We start from the raw sequence: 13433 nt of genomic DNA on the forward strand, positions 1-13433 counted from the left end.
ATATGCCGATACTGTACAAGAGAACTCCCGTATGTATACGACTTTGTGATAACCTCGTTTCAGGAGCCAAGCCTTATAAACTATTTCTTAGGAATGGGTGAGCCTGAAGTCGTTTCCAGCACATCTAAGACAAATAAAACGTGTTTCATTATTTTATTAAATATATAAATATATAATAAGTTACGACAGTGACAACATAACATTCCAGTTTTCTATTACTGGGTGATATTTTTTTATCGTTTTACAATTCTGCAATTTTTGTATTTTATTTGGCAACCTGTCTTTATATTAATATAAATTGCTTTTCTGGATTTTATAGTTCAAGGCTATTTTTGTTTCAATACTAAATTCAGATATTAGCACATCGTCGGAATAGCATATATTTGATAGACTTTTGCTAATAATATTTAACTTACACTTATTCGAACGCATTTATTTTCTTCCAAAATTTTATGTTGCATTATTGTTATGCCAGTTTATTTGCATTTTGTCGAAATATAGCTTTACGAGCAAGTGTTGTAATTTATGCAAATCCGACGTGAAATAAATGTACTTGTAAATTTGTTTCCTTATACCGTTGGAGAAAATCCCGTTATATCTCTTCCTTAAGGTTATTGTTTTGTTTTGACACTGATGCAATATGGCGGAAACTCTACGCAAGATCTCCAGCTGATTTACTTTCACAACAAATTGAAATGTATTCTGGGGAGATCGCGTATCTAAATTGGTTGCATTCAATACATATACGACAGTTCTAGAAATAGGATTGAAAATGGAAACTGAACATACTCCTTTAGAGCCCAGAGACACTGAACGTTTGCCAGAAAATCTGCCACCAGAGGTAAACAAACAAGATATTGAAGAAACAAGCAATACTTTGCTACGTCATAGATACATTTGTTGTTTGATGAATATGTCTTGTTACATATAGAACTGCATTAATGCATTGATGATTTTTGTATAAATCATTTTTACTGTAGTATGATTTGTTTGATTTGTTAATTAATACATTATCATACTGATTATCATTATGACAGGTCACTATACAAAACTACAGGAAAAAGGAAGTATCCTCTTTAGACAAATTCCTTAATATAGGGGGAGATCCTGCTTGTTTTTTTAACTTCTTAAGTGGATTGGGGGATTGAATGGGCTTTTCACTTTTGAAGTAAGTTGTCTTATGCTGGTCAGAATCAAGCTAGAGGTTGACTTGGGTGAAAAACATCAATTTCAAGAATTTTTTGATACACAAGCAAACAACTTCTCCCTTTAAACCTGTTGATATATTTCAAAATTACACCAAATAACAACAGTTTTGTCAATATCATGGTCAGACAACGTAAGCAAATTTCATACAAATGTAAGATGTAAATGTAAATATACACATTGTGAGTTGTCGCCAGGGGCAACACTGTTAAAAGACCACTGCCAGTTGGAGTGCCAATGGACAAGACGATGACATTTAATACAACGAAGTAAGTACCTGCTGACACGACAGTGACATGTTTTTATACAACATGAGAACCCGCTAGCATGACAGTGACATGAAACATGATGACAGCAGCACCGACAGACACAACAATGACATGATTGCAGTAAGTTGACGGTGACTGGAAATTTGATGACAGAACACTGATGGATACAGCAGGGACATGTTGTACAGTTATTGGTGCACTGACAGTCTAAGACAGTAACATGAAATATGATGACAGCAGCACCAACATACATTGCAATGTTATGGTAGCACCGACATTCACTACAGTGACATATGACAGCGTAATGACAATGGCAATGACATGAAATATGATGACTTAAGCAGGGAAGGACATGGCAGTGACTTTAATTATTGACAGACAAAACAGTGATATGACATATGATGACAGGCATCTCAACAAACAATTTGCCATGAAATATTAAGTTGAGAGCAACAATGGACACAACAGTGCAGGGCTTTTTCTGCCCATTTTGGGAAAAAGACCCTTGACATTTTGGCAAAACTTGTGTCACAAAATTGGGAAATTTTACAGTTAAAAGAACAAGCTTTCAAGTCTCCTGAGTATGAGGAACTTATTAAATATTATTTTGTTTTCCCTTTCAAAAGACCTGAAAGGCTGGTTTATCAATTGCTATAAATCATGACAGATAATATTTCATGCTGATCTCTGAATGTGATGTAAATCAACAATTTCTTAATTCAATTACCCCCAAAACTTTACATCATCTTGATTTATTATGATGTTGAACGAACCAGTACAGGTAAAAAGTCATTCATTAAACAAACAAAAAAAAAAATTTTTTTTCTTCAATTTTGATTTGGAATTTTTCTGAAAATTGGGGAAAAAATCTTGTTTTTTGCTTTGGGAATGGTTCTGATAGTTGGAACCGTGGGCACTACAAAACAAGCTTTGCAGTGACTTTAAATATGACAATGAATGCATCAAATGAAATTGCAGTCACATGAAATACTACAATAAAAGCACCAAGGCACATGGCAGTGACTTGTAATATGACATTCAGAGCACCAACAGACAAAACAGTTACATGAAATATGAAAATGGGCGTCTCAACAAAGAACACTGACATAAAATACGATGACTAAAGCACTGAAGAACAGCACAATAACAATGTTATACAATGCCAGACCAATTGTGAATTATAGATTAAAGATCTGTAAATTTACGGATGGTGTAAAAAGGCCGATGTTTTAACCCAAAGAAAAGAGATGTTCGGGGAATATCATATTTTGAATTAAATTATTTGACATATTAAAGGCTTCATTCTAAATTTGGTGAAATTTTGATGACTCAAATTTTTTCATCTTTTGTGTATGAAAACCAACCTCAATCTAATGTGCAAACATGAAAAGTTGCTGTGCGGAAATTATTCCTTAGTGCATTTAAATTTTATGTTAAACACATCTTAAATGATAAGTTAATATACAGATCCTTCGATCTGTAGATTTAAAGTTTATAATAAATTTAAAGACATACTGTAATTTATATAGCACTTTCCTAGACCTGCTTATTGTACAAAGGGCAATGCATTTACATGTACATTAGTTATATAATTATATATGATGTGTTATTTATTTAATTGTTACACATGTATTTTTCAGGTAGAAGAAGGCAATGTTGAATACAAGGTATGTTACTGGCAATTTTTTTATTCTCCAAAGGGAGGAGCATATATATAGACACCCCTTTGTCTGTCTGGCTGTCTGGCTATCTTTAAATATGGCTATGAGACTTATTAAGTTACCGGGGATATCCCTTATTAACCAATTTTTTCATAATTGGTGCTTGTCAGGGTCCTAATTTCAAAATTACTGATGGGACTGAAATAAAACTTGGTATATACATCTAGATAGATGGCAATGAGAGGAAATGCAGTGCACAAGAGCCATAAAACTATCATGCATATTTATTAAGTTATCTCCCCTTAACCATTTTTTTAAATTCGGTCTTGCGCAAGTTTTGTCTGAAGAATAACTTCATAACAACTGATTGAAATAAAACTTTTTATATGGATAAATGGCAATTAGAGAAAGTGCAGGGTACAAGAACCATACTCCTATCATGCATATTAATTAAGTTATCTCCCCTTAAACAGTTTTTCATGATTAGTGCTTGTCTGGGCCATATCTTGGAAAGTATTACAGGGATTGAAATGAAACTTCAAATACAGATAAATGGCAATTAGAGAAAGTGCAGTGCACAAGAGCCATAACCCTGCCCTGCATATCTTTTAGTTATCTCCCCTTTACCTGCTATTTGTTTTAAATTGGGTACTTCTCCGGGACATGTCTTGGAAAATACTAAATGAATTGACATGCAACTTAAAATGTAGATAAATGGCAATAAGAGAAAGTGCATAAGAACCGTAATCCTGCCCTTCATTTATTTAGATATCTCCCCTGAAACTCCACTTATCTGATTGTTTTTGAAAATCTGAGTCTGTCCAGGCAATATCTTGGATATTTTTGAATTTCAAATGCTGTTTTTTATCTCATTTCTTGAAATTTACTTGAAAAAATAATTCTCAAACCTGCCCATATCTTTCCATGTTATAAATTTTTTCCATCTTGTGTATAATAATGCTGACACCATTCCCTTCTACCAGCACATTGTTTTACAATATTTGCCTTTTCATAGAAAATTGGCGTGTGGGGAGCATCCACCACTTCCAAAGATATTCTTTATTGTTTAAGTATTATGTTTCTTAACATGATAAGGTTTATGATATTCATAAACATATTCAAACTGAAACCTTATTATATTATCAAGTTAATATTAAATTGGAAAGTAATGTTATTTGTTATCTGATTATATATCATGCAGATTTCTAGAAATAATTCACTTTTATTTAAGGTTTGCTTAATGCTTTAATACATTGCTTGATAAACTGCAATGTGTATATGTCTGTTGTTGCAAGAGACATACAGAATCTCATAATTTACTTGTACACAGTTAAAGCTGGTAAATCCAAGTGCCGAGCGTCTGGAGCATCTTGTCACACAGATGAAATGGAGACTGGAAGAGGGCCAGGGGGAGGCAATCTACGAGATTGGTGTCGAGGATAACGGCCTCCTTGTTGGGCTCATGGAAACTGAGCTGCAGGCTTCAGTGGCTTCACTGGAACATATGGCAGAAAGGTATTGTTATTGACTTTTATTGGAATAAAAGGCTTTCATGAAAATAATTAGCATAAGAGTGGTAAAAAGGGCAAGTTATTAGTTTCTTTTATGGAAGTTTTTATTTGTATTACCTGATAATGATTTATCTTTACTTCTTTATTCTTTGCAAATATTTTATTGATTGAATAAATGTTTAACAAGGAAAGATTAAGCATAAATTGAAAATTAAATTGGATCTATAATAAAATACAATGCAGTTGTTTTCGAACTACATACAAATGATACATGTGATATTGTATAACAGACTAGGAGCCACACTGACAGTATTACGAGAGAGATGTATAGACGATGAAAATGGAGAGGAACAGAGAAGAGCACTAGAAATCCTAGTAAGAAAAGTCCCAGATGACCAAAAAGTAAGTAGGCATTATATATGTGGTTAAAAAACTTTTTAAGACATAAATCATTTTACATGTAATGTATTATGATAACATAAACCAACAGATATACAGTACCACATTCACTTCTGGAAATCTTCATTGGAATGTTTTCTTTAGGTCACACGACATAAACATGTATGTTTCAATCCTAAACCCCTTTGTTAGTATTTGCGGTAGCTTTAAACTCTAATTGGAACATGACCTCTTAGTTCATCGACCTGCGACTGACGGTACTGGGTAATGTGGACTCAGGGAAAAGCACACTACTGGGTGTGTTGACACATGGGGAGCTGGACAATGGACGGGGCAAGGCACGGCAAAACCTATTCAGACATCTGCACGAGATACAGACAGGAAGAACCTCTTGCATCAGCCACGAGATATTAGGCTTTAACAACAAAGGAGAGGTAACATTATTCAGTTTGATTCACATGGGTATGGAATAACAATTAACAAAAAACAACAACTCAAAAACCAACAATTGTTTGTTTGTGCAGTTCATAGAAATGCTCCTTTCTATTCAAGCCCTTTGTATATCTATTCATTTCTTTTGTCAGAAACTTGGACACTTTCCATTGTCTTTTACCTATAAAACTTGAAATACACACTGTCACATTAATAATTAATACATTTAATGATTTTATGGCTACATGTTTATTGTATCTTTAAGATGTTTACTCTGCATGTTCTTCATAAAAACAATTTTTTTGCAGGTTGTGAACTACAGTGAGTCTCGGAGTGTTGAGGAGATATGTGAGGCGTCCAGTAAGCTGATCACACTCATCGATCTGGCCGGCCACCACAAATACCTCAAGACGACTATATTTGGCCTCACCTGCTACTCTCCTGACTTCTCCATGCTTGTTGTCAGCGCAAACACCGGCATGGGTGAGTACTGTTAACATGTCCTACTTAAATATTTTATCAAAGAATTTCTTTGAAGATGTTAAAAAACTTATGTAAACAGATATAATACTATTCAGAATTATTTTAACTGTTACAGCAAAATAGAAATGCTGTAAAAGTTCTAACAATTTTACGATTTAATGAAGTAAAAATGTATTTGCAAGGACAATTTAACTTGTCGACCTCTATAAAGGACTCAATGTACTCTTGATCTTAGTCAGATAGATCTTTGTTTCAGATAATGACATGGTTGCATAAATTGACTTCTGCGTATTTCCAAGCTATGGTAACAATAATGCTGTATTGAAGTCAAGTGATTGCATTTCACTTTTTCATCTTTACAGCTGGTACTACAAAAGAGCACCTTGGATTTGCCCTTGCACTGAAGGTTCCAATATTTGTGGTGGTGACAAAGGTTGACATGTGTCGCAAGTTCTTCATTGAGAAGACTGTCAGCCAGCTGGAGAAGATCCTCAAGTCACCTGGATGCAAGAAGATACCAGTCCGGATCGCCAACGAGGATGACGCCATTACCGCGGCTCAGAACTTTGACACTGACAAGTTGGTTCTTATAAGATTTTGGTGAACATTTCTGAACTACTTACTAAAGCAATAGCAGGAACAGCTGATGCTTTAATGTTTATATATTGTTTATTCTTCGTTATTTGAATTGTGTGTTTTAAGGCAGTAATCTTGTTAATAATGCTATACACCTACTTTAAATCCATAAATATCGCCTTTAAAAACGCATATTTTACAGCTTCTTGGTTAAGCAAACTTGTTCTCAAAAAAAAATTGAAAAAGTAAATCAAACTCCAGTCCCAATATTCCAGGATAGTTCCCATCTTCTGCATATCATCTGTGAATGGTGCAAACCTCCCGCTGCTCTTCAAATTCCTGAATCTGATCCCACCTCTGAACAAGGACAGAGACAAGCTGGTACAGCTGCCCACAGAATACCAGGTACGTTAACTGGAGCAATGTAAAGCATACATACGTTAATAAACTGACTGAATTTTGTATGATGTTGTTAGTATTATTAATGATATTATTTTCAGTTTACTACAACCAAAAATGTTTGTGTTTGATGAGTTATAGTGATAAACCACTTGTGAGTCATTAAATCTTTCAATTTGTTTCTGGATGTCACTAAAAGTACCTTTTATGACTATTTGTAAGATTTCTCTCTGACAATATATCGTAAACGATAACCTGTCGAGAATGAAAAGTGAAGTTATGCAAAAATCTTATATTGTACGGATTTGTTCTCAAACTGTCAACACCTACAGAAAAGAATAAAGAACATGGAAAAGTGCGAAAAAACAAGACCATTATCGCATCAGTTTGTAGTATTGGTATGTTAAACAGGTCTATAGGCAGTGCGAATTTTTTCACACCTTATCGTACAACTGACAAAAAATATTTTGACAGTGCCCAACCTTGGTTTTTTATATGCATGTTTAATTAATGTTTTATTCAAATAAATATTAAATAATTTTAATAATTTTAATCGTACAATATTTTTTTTTAAATTATAAACATCTTCAACTGCCATTTTAACCCATACCAGGTATATATTCAATCAATATGACGCGAGTAACATCCCTTTCTACATAAATCTAAACAAACTCGGTCTGTAATCGACCTCAGAAAAAAAGTTCAAAAGCTTGTTACTGGTTATAAGACACAGGCATTTTTTTACATCGAAATCTGAGGGGAAAAATGCTTCTAATACCCAGTCATTTACGGTAATGTTTATTTTCAGATCGATGGGGTATTCAGTGTGCCCGGTGTTGGGAATGTGGTGGGAGGCAGACTTCACAGGTTAGTTTACATGTATTTTGAATTTATGATGTATATGCCAGTAAGTTGTTCTTTAGAATATCAATATTAGGTAGACAGGTATAAACATATCCCATTTATGTCATGAAACTATTTTGGGCTTGAATGAAGAATGACTTGAAAGCATTTTGTCATATATAATGGGTATACCATAATGTGTATATTTTCTGAGGTACCAGATCTAAATAGGACACAAGCGGTTTAAATGTGAAAACATGCAGAATTTAAACCGCAATAACTTGAGACTATTCACAAAGAAAGCATGAAATGACCCTTACTTTACCTGATCTGTGTTGCAGTGGTTCAGTACGTGAGGGGGACCAGCTAATGCTGGGTCCATATGAGGATGGCCAGTTCCAGTCTGTGAAGGTGAAGACGGTCCACCGACATCGGTTACCATGCCGACTGATCCAGGCCGGCCAGGCTTCTACTGTGGCCCTGCATGATGTTGAGAGGGAACACCTACGCAAGGTAAGGGATTACTTGTATTCTGATCTGAACAATGTTTTCTCTTGCATAGGACTAATTAAATCAGTTAAAGGGACTTTCTCATGTTTTTAGACCAAAAATTATTTTTCCTGGTAATGCATCTAAAAACACTTAATACCGTATTTTATCATTATTTTACTCTATGATATTTAAAATGCAGAAATGATAATAATTATAGTTTAGAAAAAGTATCTTGGTTTTAGTGGGATGTAAACCCACGCCATTTTAGTAAATAAAAAAATAAAAAACAGATGCTTTAACCACTTGGCCACCAGGACTTATATAAATTGATGGGTATTTTGACCTTTGAACAATGATCACATGATAATGTCAATTGACCAATCATGCAACAATGAATTGTTATTAAACAACCTACTTTGGTTAAAGCATGAAAAGTAGAATTGCAGTGTACAATAACTGTAACTATATCTTGACTAATAAAAGAGTTATGGTCCTTTGTTACTTATCATTGTCTACAGCATAAGTTGAGAACTATTGGTGAAATTTAATGAATGTTCATATAATATGTATAATTGCTCTAGCTGCTTCTAAAATGCTGCTACATCACATTGCTAGAGCAAAGGCCCTCATTGGCCTGTTGTTTTAAGGATTTATGTCCCCTTTTCAGCATAGAATTTGACAAGACATTGTGTTGAGTAGATTATTCATGACAACTACATGGTTTTAAAAAATGATTTGAACACATGTTTAACGCAATAAAAATTAATACAGATCCAAGTTCTACTTTGGCTACTATCCCCCAGTGTTTGACAGAGTTATGGCCCTTTTTAAAAGAAATAGTTTGCCATTTCTGTGTCAATTTTTTGTCGCTCCTGTGACAGCTCTAGTTTTATCATGTTTTTATTATCTTGAGAGCTGGTCATAAATGTAACTTAAACATCTAGGAATGCATGTGAAATTTGAACTACTTCTGTGTTCATGCTTATGAACTGTTTTTGAATGCATTTATTTTATATTCACACTATTTGACCAATAAAATATAATGTATTTAAAAACATTGTGTTTCCTTGAAAAGTCATACATTTCAGTGCTACTTCATTATGTTACAGGGCATGGTGTTGGTGAGTTCAGAGCTGGTTGGGGCATGTATGGAGTTTGAGGCAGATGTCTATCTGCTCTACCATGACACACGGGTCTGCCCAGGATTCCGAACCACAGTCCATGTCGGCAACGTCTGTCAGTCCGTACAAATCATGGAAATTAAAGACAAGGTAACTATAACATTGTCCTGCTGGGCCTTAGTTGCTGACTTTCTATTTAATTACTTTAGCCAACTAAAGTTGCGATAAATGATCTCATATTAATTTTGTTTTGAGTTTTGTTTGCCTTTGTATTAATCAGCGCATTACAAAGCTACTAATTTGTGTATTTTCTTTAATCTTTTTTCTGTAATTAACTTTTTCATGACTTGAGTAAAGAATTTTTCAGATCCCATAGTTATTTATTACACAACAAGACTGTTTTTTCATTTTATATAAAAAGATATTCATAACCACTACCCATATTTTAGACCGCCATAAAGACCAACCAGAAGGCTCAGGTTATATTCAAGTTTATGAAGCAGCCAGAGTACATCCGTGTCGGCAGCCGGCTCCTGTTCCGCCAGGGAACAGCCAAGGGGGTAGGGGAGGTAATCAAGATATATCCATACACAGAGGTTCCCACCAGATAGGAATTGCCTCCCCTGACTGGCAAAGTTTTTTTGTTATAGATGACTGACTCTTTATTGCCATTTATTTAATGTATTGCACTTTTTTATTAGTGTGTTTTAACTTAATTGAAAAGACACTAACTGTTACAGTTAGTACACCTGTATTCAGATTATGAACCTATTTATTGATTTTACAACTTCTAAATCCTAAATCCAGGATTTGTTTAATACTTGATGTTTTAAAGTGTTATTGATCAACGCTTCTCTCTTACCTAAATATTATTGTATTGTTATAATACCAGTAAATACAGTCTTTAATGTTATTCAACTATTTTAACATCTTTATGATTTCCTTTACAAATGTTTTAAAGCCTTTCCATGTGTGTATTGATCTGATTTCAATGCTCCATTTGTCCCAGTCTTGCAGCTTTGCTCTTTAGTCATTATTTTCAATCAAATTTTTTCATCAATTAGATTAAAGTGTCTATTTAAATATAATGATTACAATGTGTTAAATATTTTATAATATTAGCTGTTTGCAGTGTTATATTGATTAAGATTTTTAAACAAACATTCATTTTTACCATTATTGTTTTATTGCCTTATTGAAGTCATACAATAATTTTACGTTATTTTACTTGGCTTTGACTAATTATTGACTTCTGCTACTTTCTTAAGTATTGCTTCTATTTTCTTCTTGATTTCTTTTCAAAAAGATCTTATTTGATTCTGGAATCTTGGGGAGAACACTTCCAGGAAGTTCTTCATAGCAGTAATGTCTGTGTTGTCAGAATCCAAAGACAGATGGCTTGTAGTATGTACATTTAGTGTAACTCATGCAATACCAGTCATAGGGCTTTCAGTTTTGTGTTTTCAAGTATGATTCCAGGAGAGTGGTGTATTCATGTTTTAATAATGTGATGTTAGTGTATTCTTGTTAAATGTTATGATGTCCGATGACTGATGTTAAGACTGAGGTAGGAGCATATGACAAAATATCATAGATTAACATGAAATGGGTGTCATAAACTATATTAAACAAAAAATACTAGCAAAATCAAATAAACACTGCTTAATCTAACCATTAAGCCTACTAGTTCTGTTCTATACAGTAAAACTACTCATCAGTACCAAATCGCTTAGCACGCATGCACTGATACTATGACCTTCTTTTATTATATGCATTCTGTTGGTTTAAGGAGAATTATTTGTGAAATAAAATTGATATTTCAGTGTTGCAAACAGGAAAGATCTCGATCTGATATTGTTTACTGTTTTGAATTTAAGTTCGTTCTCACTTACAAGTAAATGTTTTAAATTGTTATGATTAATAAAAGGGTGCTTGTATCTTGAATGTTCGCTTAGTCAAAATCAAACTTTTACTTGCGAAATGAATACATCTACGTTTTAGGTTTAAGGTTTATAAAATTGATTGGTTTTAAAATTAGAGTATATCTAGTTCAAAAATGATCATAGCAGCAATATTATGATAAGTTGTCATACGAGACCCTGGGTTTGTCAATTTTCGTGTTTTATTAATTTTCCACATCCATGCAATACATTGTGTATAATAAACTATAATTTAAATTTTGCAAAATTTGTTAATCGTGGAACAAAATTTTCTTGTTTTGCCTTTGTGTTGAAGTCAGGGATCTGATGTGTGCCTGTGTGACTGTGCCATGGTGTTGTGTAAAACATGTACTGTTAATCGGTCCCCCCACACTTGTATAAGCACTGTGTGACTATGCCACAGTGTGGTGTTGTACCTTTAACCTGTCCCGCCCTCACTTTTATCAGCTTTTGACAGCTTTTGACATGTTGAATTTAATGTGTTTTTGATATTAATGTACTTTATAAATTGTTAAAGTTTCATTCGTACTTATATATCTTGAGTATTTTGCACGGTCAAATTGTTACGTTTTCACCAATATTAATGATTTCTTTACAATGTTTTGAATGCATGTCATGATTTAGATATTAACGGTTGATCCCAAACACATTGATTTTATTTATTGCAATATCACGCAAAGCGTGCTCAGATTTTCCATAAGAACAGAAAACCTCCTTGATCGGCATACCATGTGGGGTTGTTTTTTTTATCGCACTTGTCTTTTTTGTGAGCTCTGTGGGATTTGTTTAACAATATTTATTATGTCTCAGTGGACAATGAATGCTAATAACCCTCCTGTCAATATGTTACAATAAGTGTATCAGCAGAGTATTTACCACTTACAATTAGTCTTTATCCCCCTTCTTCATGGACGGAATACCGTATAAGCTCGCTGCGTGTTGGGGAAATATTTATTTTAGTCTTGACTTTATCTACAGGATATTGTTTGACAGACCTCTTGATTCCCACTTATTCTGTCCGTAAAATCATCGGAAAAATATTGACATTGACAGTATAAATACTCCTTTGATCACGTCTGAGATGTACGGTAATATACGGTAAACACAAATCAAATAAAGCCCATCAGACCCTCTGACCGCCTTTAACCTCGGGTACGTCTACGAATTCAGCCCTATGAGTTGACGCTATATATTACGACTATACTAACAAATAAAACTAATATCAACTTTAAAAAAGCGGCTACAACCGTTGACATTGGTATCTGTGAAAATACACTGCTCCTATAATATATTGATACATGTACGATACACGTGCATGTATTGTTACCAATTGTGAAATATTCGTCATCGTATTTTCGTAATCACTATGTCGTGTAACTTGTGTCAATGAGAATCATGCATTGGGCGTAAGTTTTGTATCGCCTTTGAAATGTATGTTTATTTCAAGACGCCATTGGCCTATCCGTGGACGTCGGCCCCAGTGAAAGTTTCAGTCTTGTTATGTTGTGAGGCCCAGTTCTGTCAAAATGTAACCCTTGTTAGAGCTACCCGAGTTACTTAACGTGCACCAATGTATAACATTGTCACACGGGACCCCCGTTTAACGTCCCTTCCGGACACGGTTCTTGGAATGACGGTCAAGGGCCTATCAGTGGCACTCAGTTTGGACGGTCAATTAAAGGACTATTCGATGTCCATTGATTGCTTAACGGGCGTATCAGCCTTCTTATTTAACATGAGGTGAACTATTGGAAATCATTTGGTTAATTAATAAAACGTAAAATAACAACAAATGAGGCGCTATATCTTGAACTGCAGTTACTTGCTTTCCAATTTCAAGAGAAGGAATTAGCACCATTGGTTCCTTCCAAGTCAGGCATATTGTTAATGTTCTTAATCGGTTGGAACAAGATTAAAGATTTTACTTGATTTAAAATTCCCATGACCTTACAATGCCCCGGATCTCAAGGTGACTTGATGGAATGTTGGCCGGGAAATTAGCCATAATTCCTAGTTTTGAACATGACCAATAGTTGAATTTCGAAGTCTCAAAACAATTGGATTCCGAGGAAACTTTACATATCCTTTTTAATTTTTTTTT

At 34.2% G+C, this 13433-nt stretch overlaps 1 protein-coding gene across 1 annotated transcript; it reads left to right on the forward strand.

Moving 5' to 3' along the window:
* Positions 1–630: 630 nt before the first annotated feature.
* LOC128209595 (GTP-binding protein 2-like) lies at positions 631–11852 on the forward strand. Its single transcript, XM_052913693.1, has 12 exons — positions 631–841; positions 3116–3142; positions 4467–4651; positions 4938–5049; positions 5283–5480; positions 5787–5961; positions 6324–6540; positions 6813–6942; positions 7745–7803; positions 8121–8292; positions 9381–9542; positions 9842–11852. The coding sequence occupies exons 1-12, from the start codon at positions 773–775 to the stop codon at positions 10001–10003; spliced, it is 1668 nt and encodes a 555-aa protein (XP_052769653.1). The 5' UTR covers positions 631–772; the 3' UTR covers positions 10004–11852.
* The last annotated feature ends 1581 nt before the right edge of the window (positions 11853–13433 follow it).

This window comes from Mya arenaria, chromosome 11, assembly GCF_026914265.1.
Source record: "Mya arenaria isolate MELC-2E11 chromosome 11, ASM2691426v1".
Classification (NCBI taxonomy): Eukaryota; Metazoa; Mollusca; class Bivalvia; order Myida; family Myidae; genus Mya; species Mya arenaria.

Bases quoted from the DNA above. Each gene is read 5' to 3' on its own strand.
- LOC128209595 (XM_052913693.1), top strand. From the start codon at position 773: ATGGAAACTGAACATACTCCTTTAGAGCCCAGAGACACTGAACGTTTG. The intron at 5,481-5,786 runs GTAACATTATTC...ATTTTTTTGCAG, and splicing joins GCTTTAACAACAAAGGAGAG to GTTGTGAACTACAGTGAGTC. The intron at 5,962-6,323 runs GTGAGTACTGTT...TCATCTTTACAG, and splicing joins CAGCGCAAACACCGGCATGG to CTGGTACTACAAAAGAGCAC.